Here is a 12,094-nt window from a genome sequence, read left to right on the forward strand (position 1 = left end):
TAAAAATAAAGATATATACTAGATTTTTTAACAAGGTTCCAAATGCCTACAACAATTAAAGATTAATTATATTAAAATCAATTAGATTTAAATATTTTAAGACATATCTTTCATTTATAAATAAAATATTAAAGACTAACTAGAATGTCTAAACAAGAATGCAATTCTACAAAACACACATAAATAATAAATTATATACAATATACAATGCAGCATAATATTTTAAAAGATTATTCAATAAAAAAGAAATTTGATAATCTAATAGATTTAGAAATTAAACATAAAAGACATAATAAAATGAAAAATATAATGAATTTAAATAGCATTATTAAATGCTACTTGAGAATAAAATTTAGGATTGTATTTTATTTCTTGATAATAATGTTTTATCAAATAATCATCTTTCTTATAAACAAAAATTCATCAGAAAAAAATATCTTTAAATAAAATATTAAATCGAATACCTTAATTTAAATATTTATTCATTTCATATTAGTATTTTTCAAATTCCAATTATAAACTTTAAAATTTCTTCAATAAACTTTCATTATAGATATAATATTGTAAATTTACAAAGTTTATATAAGTTGAAAAAACTAGACCCAAAGTAAAATTTCCAATCAAAATAAACTAAAAGAAAAATTTAAATTTTCCAGTAAATTTATACACACACATGTACACAAAATAAGCATATATTTATAATCCACCATACATAAGACCATTTATTTTACCCAAGGAAGCGCAAAGTTTCGAGCTCAAAGATATCTCCAGTATGTTCTATTGAAAACTTTCTATATTATCTTATATAGACCAAATATGTTGTTAGACCAGACTTAGTTCTTATTAAAGACTTCTCAGAAATTTGTTTCCCCAGAAGTTATTTTTACATGTAAAAATTTTATACAAAATACATTTCAAATAAGAAATCTTACTGAATAATAACACAAAAAAACATTCAAATAAATTTAGAATTGAAAAAATCAAAGTCTCAACTTTTTATCAGGCAATTTTTCAGTTGTTAAATTCAACTACTCCAAAATTGCTCATAAATAACATTTTGTATAAACTGTAGATCTTTTGGTTCAGTTAATTTTACTATATATTACTGAGTATAGAATCTTTTTTTTTTTCTAGATTAGAACTGGTTCTTATATATACTAAAACATCATGTATTGTATAGACATTTTTTCAAGAAATAAAATAAAAATGAAAATATTGATAACAATTTTGTTAGCCTGGGTCTTTGGCACCTCTGAACAAAACTGGATTTAATCTTTTCAACGCTGTTTGTAATATTAAATGATAAAAACTAAATAATAGGATTGGAGAAAAAGGAAATCCTTTTTTATTAATTGAATCAATCCATCACACACTTTTTGCCTCATTTTTCTCTGCATGAAAAGTGAAAATTTCCTACTAGTATGAGTGCAAATATATTATACAATAATAAATATGGATATTTCTTTTATCCAAGATATGGGTAATATCTTTTGTGAACAGAATATCAATGTTCTTCATTTTATAGGATTCACTTTTTGCTCTTTTGATATTAACAAATAGCTGAACAAATTTCAAATAATGAAAATAGGGGATGGAAACATGTAATCCTTGATTTATCTTAGATACCAACGACCAATAATCATCAAATTTTGTGGAGGCTGTTGAGACAATGTAATTAAAGTCCATTTTATTTTAGTTTTTTTAGTCCACACAAAATTATGCTCATCATTCTACACAGTTTAAAATAAAAAGTTTAGCCATAGGCTTTTTAGAATTTTGTTTAAATATTATATTAAGACAGGATAATTACAGCCACCAACTGTCTTATTAGGTTTTATGCTTTAAAGCTACAGTTGAGCTAGTCTCAAACATATGTTGCAGCTGCCCCGAATCATATTAAATTCTTTCGGTAAAACTTTATATTATAATCCTAATTTCTGAGAAACATAATATATTTGCATAAGTGTGACATATTATTGATATTACATCTGATCTACATATTGAGCCAATACTTACATAATATGTATGTATAGTTATGATCTTCTGATGCATGTTATATGCAAATATTATTATTTATGATAATATATTGTATAATAAAGTACTGTAAGTACATCATATGCCATCATTCATTGTCTCCTGTATTTATTATAAATTCAAACGTATAAAGAAAAAAAATCCTTTTTTTGGCATTTTATTTTGTTTGGTCTTTCATACAATAAAATCTTTAGGTTTTTATGGTTATTTTCTACTAGGAGGTAAACATATAATTTAAAAATGTAGGGAAGATCATTTGTTTCAGTGATTAGTGAAATCTCAGTGAACAGACTAACAAAGTGACATATCTCTTTTAACCTCTTAAAAAATAATATTTGAACCCATGATAATGTTTTGATGTGACTAGTGAGGGTGAATTACCATTGTGTCAGTTACCCACTCTTAATCAGAACATCAATGGAAGGTAAGATAATGTTTAAACATTTTTAAAAGCGAAGCTTTTCTATAATTAGGGTCGGTCCGTCCGTACGTCCGTAATGAATAGCTTTTTTCGTTAATTTAGGCATGTTAGAATTGTCCTATCAATTTCAAACTTTGCATGGTGATTCCTCTAGTAGTTAGGTACGATTTAAAAAGCGTAGCAACTCTATAATCAAAATCAAAATGTCCGTACGTCCATTTTAAACATGTTTTTTTATTTTTTTAACAACAAATTTTTATGTGATCTAATTATCCGATTGATCTGATTTTTAGTATACTGATTCCTGGGACAATAAAGTACAATATTATAAGCGAAGCAACTCTATAGTTAAGTCCTAAAAATGTAAGCAGTTTTTCAACAAATTTACTTACAATTTTGCATCGACTCTTAAATATCAACAAGGTAATCACAACAGGACTCACTAAGTAACTTGGGTGATTCAGATATGAATATGAGTGGATATTTTGCCCTTGTGTCAGTGCCACTCTTAAATCAGAGCGTCAATCTAATTCAAGCTTGAAATCGATAGGACAATTCTAACATGTTTGAATTGAAAAAAAGATTTAACCGTTCAGGGACAGACGGACCTACCCTAATTATAGAAAAAAATCACTCTTAAAGAGATACGAGAGTCTGAGAGACTATTTATAAGTATTTGTTAGTTGTATATTTTTGAGAGTAAGAAACGAAGAAGAACTTTAGTTTCTTATTTAGTTTTCTTAATCTTTTCCTTTGCCCTTTTCTTTTAAGCTAATTAGTTTAGTCTTGAGGATTATGCCTTCACATCTGCATAGTTATCACATTTGACTTGTGTTTCATATTTACAAAAATAGAAAATAAGTCAGGACGGGATGTTTAATGATTCTTAAATACTATGGCTTGAAGCGGCAAAAAAAGTTTTTGGGAGTGGTGTTTAATAGGTTTCGGGGAGAGCAATCACTCCCCTCAAAAAAAAATTTTGGTAGCACCCCCAAGTTGGGGTTTTAATCCACAATATTTTTTAAGTTTGGGGTTGCAAACTCACAATAGGAACGGGGGGGGGGGGGGAACTTTCTGCCTTCTTTGCGCTGTTGTAATAATTTGCAGATCTAAAGATTTTTAAATGTTATATATGTGCGAAAATGAATGCACACCTTGGTGAGAAGGTGAGACTATGAGACTAGACAATGAAATTGGGCCAGCCAGATATTAGATATTTTATTATTCACACAGACACAGATATTTACACTTTTCATCCTTTTACCCAAAAAGGGAGCTCAGATGGTATATTATCCCCCCTATGTCGTTAAAAAAAAATTGAAAAAGGTAGAAAAGGTTTTTTCTTGTATATTTCTAACCATCAATGATAAATTCAATTTGATTAAATTTTAAGGCAAATATTGTAAATGCTTATCCGTTTAATTGGTCAATGATTTTGTTCAACTATTTGATCAAAAATTTTTATATACGGTCAGACGTACAAATTGATGTATATAGTAGCTTTACCTTTCAGCTCTACCTTCTTTTAAATAAAAAAAAACATTTTAAATATTGTGCAAATAAAGAAGAAGTACTTTTTATCTTTAAACATATTTAATGTGAAATTACTTTGCATCGTATCATGACTAAGAATCAATCAAAACAAAAGTTGTAAGGTTTCCTAAATTCAATCTAAAATTCCTGGTGCTTTTTGTGATTTACTTTTGAGGACAATTATGTACTTAATATATTAGTCAGTTCGTTCATCCAGTAAGAGGATAGTTGATGGAGTAAAGGGGGTGGATGTGGAGTATCGTTATTTTAGCCAGCTGCGAGCATCTCATTATCAGAGTACATAAAAATCTGGTGTAGCATCCAAGTATATATATATATATATCGATTCATATAATCTAAAGTCTTGAGTGGAAACTATTTAAGTAATAATTGCACAAATTAACAACATAAGGCAACATTTTTAGTTCATTGCATTTTCGTAGACAGGCACTAAATTATGTAAGCCTAATAATCTATTTATCTTTCTTATATGCTTTTTAAAGTTGTTAATATAATGCTCATTATTGATAGACTTGACAAACTTGTAGAATAGTTTTCAATTCACGATTTTATGAAATGAAGCTCTTGATAAAACTAGTTTTATGTGTTATAACAGTTTTTAACATATAAAGGATTGGCATCACAAAAAGAACCATGCCACTTTGTTTAAAATATTATACTTGTTATTGAAAAAAAAGTTACATAAAAAGCATAATACCATCAAATATAATATTAGTTATTACAAAAATTTGCACTACTATCTACATCAATCTATTAAGTGGCCTGTACAGGATTTTACCAGAGGGCTAGGCAAAGCGCACACAAAATTTTGATACCACCCCTCCCCCCTCGTTACCATTTTTTAGGGGTGTTATATTTTCAGGGGAGCTATGGTTTGTATGTTTAGATGGGGAGAGGCAGGGGTTTAATCGACACATTATTCAGCGTTATGTCTATCTAACTTTTAACTATCTATCTTAGTATCTATCTAACTAACTATCTATCTATTTATCTATCTAACTAATTAGGTTTCCTCGACGAATATCACTAGTGAGTGTGCAGAACAAATCACGCGTAGAAACAATTCCTAATGGTCCACATCAAGTATTAGGTAAGATATCATATTATGAATATGAACAATTCCTAATGGTCCACATCAAGTATTAGGTAAGATATCATATCATGAATATGAACAATTCCTAATGGTCCACATCAAGTATTAGGTAAGATATCATATCATGAATATGAACAATTCCTAATGGTCCACATCAAGTATTAGGTAAGATATCATATCATGAATATGAACAATTCCTAATGGTCCACACCAAGTATTAGGTAAGATATGATATTATGAATATGAACAATTCCTAATGGTCCACATCAAGTATTAGGTAAGATATCATATCATGAATATGAACAATTCCTAATGGTCCACATCAAGTATTAGGTAAGATATGATATCATGAATATGAACAATTCCTAATGGTCCACATCAAGTATTAGGTAAGATATGATATTATGAATATGAACAATTCCTAATGGTCCACATCAAGTATTAGGTAAGATATCATATCATGAATATGAACAATTTGGGGCTCAGAAAACGGGAGGGGGGGGTGGTAACTTTATAATATGGTTTCCAAATGTTAAGGAAGGCCAATAATTCCCAGGGTGTGAGAAAACAGTAGTTAGTAAATTATGCTACCCCCTCCCCAATAAGTCCTTTTCCGCGCATTTATATGCACTGTATTTTTGAGTACTGACTATCTTATTTTTGGGGCTTCTTTTGTCGGTTAAATTTTTGTCGTTGTTAGCATTATCTATTTGTTCCAATATTTGGCCACTGGCAGCCTTAAAGGCTCTTACATTTTTGGAGATAATCAGCTAAATTTTACCGTTAATCTAACTAGAATTTAAAAAAAAATGTAAACCCTTTTTGTCATTTGTTAACTTTAGAGGGTATATATTAAATCCTAATTGTTTACACTTTTCCACCCATTGTTCCATGTCCTATTCCTTAAGATCCCTGTTCAATAATGACCTTTATTTTGTTTACAGTCTTTAAGATCTTGATATCATGAATAAAACAAAAACAGTAAAATCTTGAGGAACGAATAAAATCCAACTTTTATGCAAATCATGAGAAATATACACACGGTTGTAAAAATATTCAAGCATTTTAGGTATATTCAATTTTTGGCAAGCAAAGCAATGTTTAAATGATTATTACAGTAAATGTTAAAGCGTCCGCAGTCCTAATCGCGTCATACAAGATGTATTCTGCGAAGGTGGAATTTTTTCCTTTGTCCCATCTCATTGATTAAAACCTATATCAGATATATTACACTTTTATTCACTTTTCCTCAAAATCAAAGATTCCTAATTATCTTTAAAATAAAAAAAGTTTGTCAGCCACATTTATGAAAGCTTTGCTCAATTTTCATGAGGATATACAAACTTTCCCGATTTTGTATAATTTTTGAGGAACACGACTCCAGTGACGTCATATTTTTCTTTCCCGAAAAAGGGAAGGGGGGAAGAAAATCTCTTCAAAAGAGATGGGGAAAACCCCCTTTTCTCCCATCTCTTTTTCTTCCCCCCTTCCCTTTTTCGGGAAAGAAAAATATGACGTAACTGGAGTCGTGTTCCTCAAAAATTATACAAAATCGGGAAAGTTTGTATATCCTCAGTTTTCATAGGATAATTCGTTAATTCAGTTTAAAAATGTCCAATTCGTCAATTAAACAACCTTACTTATAACTTTACTTTTAAAACCGGTTTAATGCAAGTAGAAAAAAATGGAATCTAGAATCTATAAACATATATGAGGTTATGTAAAGTATAGGACGTAAAAAAGTTTTAAAAGTCTTTTTCATGGTAGATAAAAATTAATATTAAAAAGTTTTATTCTTTGTAATGCAGTTGCTTGCTTTGAATAATAATTTTGTTCAGACGAAATTAGAATATGATGTTACATGAGAGAAAAAATATTTTTGTAGCGGAGATACTTTGCATCCAGGGTATTTCAGTACGTCTGTTGGTTCTGACTAATTTTATTAATTGGTATCCGGATGATTTTTAATGTAAATTTTTTTATTATTCTAGTTTCATTTGTAATGTATAATACTTTAAACCGACATTCTTATATGTTTTTGTAATTAGAAATCCTGTTATATAAAGAAGTAAGGTTTTTTGTTTGTAGCTTAAGATTTCGATAACTGCTGTCCTCCTTTACAGTATAGCTTCACAAAGGTCATGGGAAGGGTTATACCTATTTTGGGAGAGGGTATAACCAAGAGAAATTGTCCCTATAATATAATGACCCCCCCCCCCCAAAAAAAAAAAAATCATTTCTAAACTAAAGCTCCCCCCTCCTCGACTCTCTTTACCTTTAAAGATGTAACTTTTTCTTCTTATTATTTTGTAGCATACAACATTTTATTAAATTTGGCAATGAAAATAAAAATTTCAGAACTATCTGTACATGTAAGTAAAGAAAAGGTGATACAAAGTAATTTTTAGAAGAGCATATGACACTCACTTTTAATAAAGAACGATTACGGCTATGCTGATGTAAAATATATAATTTTTCTCTCTTTTATATAACTTCTTATTATTATGTCACTTGTGTCAAATAGAATAACTTTAATGTGTCAAAAATAAATATATATATTCTAGCAGCTAAGCTTCTACAGGTATCTTATGATACTTGAGGTAAGGGGAGAGAGAGAAAGTCGACCCTCCACTTCCAATTTTAGATTGGAAAGGGGCAATTTCTCTTAGGATGGTGGATGTAGTTGTAAACCTTCACTGGACCTATAAAAAGTTTCACTGTAAAAGGGAACTATATCGGTCCAGGGGTAAGCGAGATTCTTCGCAGCTTCTACCAATAACGAAATTCATTTGGCAAAAATCACGAAACCTATACGTGTTTTTCAGCTGTCGTAAAATTGACGACATCTCCATTTGCCCCCCAAATATTATTTTAGATTTATTTTGCTTGTTGGTTATACCTAATCCTGGATTCTTCGTTAATAGACAAAACATCATGTTACTTTTAAAAGAGTTTTATGAGCCACACTATAAAGATATATATAAATAGTTCATTGAAGAATATAATTTAGTGGAGTTGGCCTCACAATAGAACATTCAACCACTGATTGCTCTATTTATGGTCAATCCACTTATTATATAATTATAATTAACTTTATATATAATTGAGAAATTGGCCAAGTCATTAATCAAATGAAAGGTTAGGTTGTTCCATTCATGGAGGCGGGTTGCATCAATTCATTGAAAATGTCTAACTAATCAATCTATCTAAACCCTGCTAAGAGTTTTACCATTGGACTGTCAAATAACACTGGGTTTTTAATTTGATTTGAGAAATAGGTTTTTATATATGTAAAAGAGGCAGAATCTAATATAGTTTGAACCTTTTCTCTATATATTGGTCATTCGGTCGGTCATGCAATTGTTGAAAATTCTCCTCTTCCCACATTTTTCTTTCTACAATATATAATTTCTTTGAAAAATTAAGTAAGAAATTGATTTAAGTAACTTAAGAGTCTGTAATTTTATGGCATATAAAAATGAATGTTCTATAGGACATATCAAAGATATGGCAATAGATAGAGAGCAAAGGGTAAAGAAAGAGATAGAAAATAAGTAAGAGAGAATAAGAATGTGTGTGATGGTATTCCAATTTTAATCAACTAAAAAGACCTATTTTCTTTCCCCAATATATACCACATATCTCTCTTTCCCTTCCCCACTCTATAAATAAATAACAGTTAGGTGAGTGAATGAATCAATGAAAAGTAATAAGCAAAGATCATTGAAAAGGTTTTGGATACAAATCTTGCATTATTCCATATCATAGCTAAAGACAATAAGAATGGTTAACTCTGGAGTAGGAGTGGGGTGAATACCTTGGCTCACAAACAGGCACAACAGGTTATGCTATCAATTACCAAACGATACTGAACTAATACTTGATATCAAAAAGATGCCCCTTTGTAAAAAAGTTAAAGTAAAGTTATACATGTCAAAAGCGAAGTCTTCTTTGCTTTTTTTCCTCCCCAAAAAAGTAATGCATTGTTACATATAGAATCTGATATTATAAAACTAAAATATTATAACATATGACATGGTTTTATCCTCCCAACTGAATAAAGTAAGGCATTGTTACATATAGAATCTGATATTGGAAAACCAAAACATTGTAGAAACTAGATTTATTTATATAAAACTCCAATATAGCTACAATGCACTACGTTTTTATGAACCAAAAGATCATTTCAAAAGGCTTAGTTTATTCAAAAAGGTTTAATTAAATTGTTTTCTCAAAAATCATTTACAGCAATAGAAACTTTTAATCTCTGTAATTGACAATTTTCTGCAGATAAAAAAATAAAAATATGTACTTTTTATGTTAATCCCGAGAGGCCAGAAGCCTTGGCCAACAAAACAGGCTTTGATCCTAGATTTTCTAATTAATTTTCTGTGAAAATACTTTATTGATACATGATTTATCATTACGACCCCAAACCGGTTTTAACCCAAAATTAATCGGATTTGGAGCCATACTGAAAAATTTATTCTAGTTGTTATCAGCCAATTTCTACTACGTTCTTTTGCCCTGCCTATAGTTATGATAACATGAGGTTGTTGAATGTTGACATAGCCAGGTACTCTCTAAATAATGACTAGGGAGATATTACAAGGGCTCACATCTTCCTTTTTGGAAAGCGGGTATTTTGTTCCAAAATTGTATAGCATCTAATTCTAAACTAGAAAAAAAAGAGGGTTATTTAATTTTCTTTGTTATTGTTAAAGAAGCATAAAATTTTATTTTAGGAGGTGGGTGGTGGTACGTTTTATTAAAAGTATTCTTCTCTTTGTACGTTCCACAGCAAATCAAAGTACTTTCAAGGATAAAAGAAAATTTGAAAGAACGATATGTTAGGTTTATCTGTATAGTAGTTAACCTTAACACTGTATTCAAATAATTACTTTTAGATTCAGGGATATTTAGATTAGAATCAATATTATTATCAAGATTACTTATTATCAGTTACTAATTAGTTTTAATTGCTAGTAAATAGGCATTAAGAACACCATTACGCACAATGAGAAGTGTAAGTTTTAAACAGTTGGGCTAGGTTGATAATAACTAACTTTACTGCCCAACTCCTTTACTTTCACAATCTTTGTCTTTAAGTGTTAATTTAATATAAAAAGAAATATATATTTTTAATAAAAAAAAATATATTATTATTGTTGAAGAAGAAAGCCTCCAAACAAGATTATCTAAATATGTTTTTATTATAATTCTATTTCCTACTATTTTCTTACACATATATACAGGGAGTAAGGTATCGGTAAATCGTGGCAAGTTTTTTAGTTTTTTTAAAGCACGTCCTATGTAAACTTTCTAATATTATCTTTCTACATTTAATTTTTTGGATCATATGAAGGAAATGAAGTCATTCCTTAAAAGGACAGAAATTTCATTGCAAAAAGGACAGAAATCATCTTCCTTTTTCTCAGATAAGTGAAATATGGACAAAAATCACTCTCCTTTTTCTCACATATCTGAAAAAGAGAATAAAAATCACCTTCCTAAATCTCACTTAATCTTCCTAATCCTAAGAAAATTAACCTAGTTCCTCCAAATTCTACCTTTTCATAACAAAGTCTACCTTTTCCTTACACATTCTCACTTCTTCTCAGATAACCTACCTTATTCTAAGAAATTCTTCCTAAATCTAAGAAAATCTACCTTACTCCCCCAAATTCTTCCTTGGTTTCCCAAATTCTTCCTTATTCTAGGAAATTCTACCTTATTCTAAGAAATTCTTCCTTATTCCAAGAAAATCTACCTTATTCCCCCAAATTCTTCCTTATTCTTGGAAATTCTATGTTATTCTAAGAAATTCTTCCTTATTCTAAGAAAATCTTCCTAATTCTCCCAAATTCTTCCTTATTCTAAGAAAATCTACCTTATTCTAACAAAAACTTCCTTATTCTAAGAAAATCTACCTTATTCTAAGAAATTCTACCTTATTCTAAGAAATTCTACCTTATTCTTCCTAATTCTTTCTTATTCCCCCAAATTCTACCTTATTCTAAGAAAATTTTACTTGTTTTAAGAAAATCTACCTTATTCTAAGAAATTCTTCCTTATTCTAAGAAAGTCTACCTTATTCTAAGAAATTCTTCCTTATTCTAAGAAATTCTTCCTTATTCTAAGAAATTCTACCTTATTCTAAGAAAATCTACCTTATTCTAAGAAATTCTAGCTTATTCTAAGAAAATCAACCTTATTCTAAGAAATTCTTCCTTATTCTAAGAAAATCTACCTTATTCTAAGAAATTCTTCCTTATTCTAAGAAATTCTTCCTTATTCTAAGAAAATCTACCTTATTCTAAGAAATTCTTCCTTACTCTAAGAAAATCTACCTTATTCTAAGAAATTCTTCCTTATTCTTAGAAAATCTACCTTATTCTAAGAAATTCTTCCTAATTCTAAGAAAATCTACCTAATTCTCCCAAATTCTTGCAATACATAGGGGTCCCAAAGTCAAAAACAAATTTTCAGCGCGATCTCCCGTTCTCAAGATACAGTGGCCTGGTGTCCTTGGCACTGACGTTGAGATTTGGGAAATGGTTCGAATCCTTAATGAAATATTTTGGCACTTAGTCAAAATTTTGAAGAAAAAATACCCAAGTGGACAAATAATTTTGATCAAATATTTGAAAATTATTTTAAGTGTAAAAATATTTTTGGACTTTAACCAAATTTACTAAGGATTCGAACCATTTCCCAAATCTTACTGTAGGTACCAAGGACACCAGGTCACCGTATCTCAAGAACAGGTGGTCGGATCGCGCTGAAAATTTGTTTTTGACTTTGGGACCCCTATATATTGCAAGAATTTGGGAGAATTAGGTAGATTTTCTTAGAATAAGGTAGAATTTCTTAGAATAAGGAAGAATTTCTTAGAATAAGGTAGATTTTCTTAGAATAAGGAAGAATTTCTTAGAATAAGGTAGATTTTCTTAGAATAAGGAAGAATTTGGGAGAATTAGGTAGATTTTCCT

At 29.5% G+C, this 12,094-nt stretch overlaps 1 protein-coding gene across 1 annotated transcript in view; it reads left to right on the plus strand.

The window, feature by feature from the left end:
• LOC145335154 (uncharacterized) overlaps positions 1 to 12,094 on the plus strand; it is a 97,192-nt gene that overhangs the window by 1,570 nt on the left and 83,528 nt on the right. Inside the window, exons 4-5 of the mRNA XM_080180889.1 lie at positions 2,400 to 2,458; positions 5,017 to 5,099. Of these exons, the coding sequence (XP_080037015.1) occupies positions 2,400 to 2,458; positions 5,017 to 5,099 (142 nt within the window). The remainder of the gene's footprint in view (positions 1 to 2,399; positions 2,459 to 5,016; positions 5,100 to 12,094) is intronic.

This window comes from Acartia tonsa, chromosome 2 (assembly GCF_053477335.1).
Source record: "Acartia tonsa isolate MP-2025a chromosome 2, ASM5347733v1, whole genome shotgun sequence".
Taxonomy (NCBI): Eukaryota; Metazoa; Arthropoda; class Copepoda; order Calanoida; family Acartiidae; genus Acartia; species Acartia tonsa.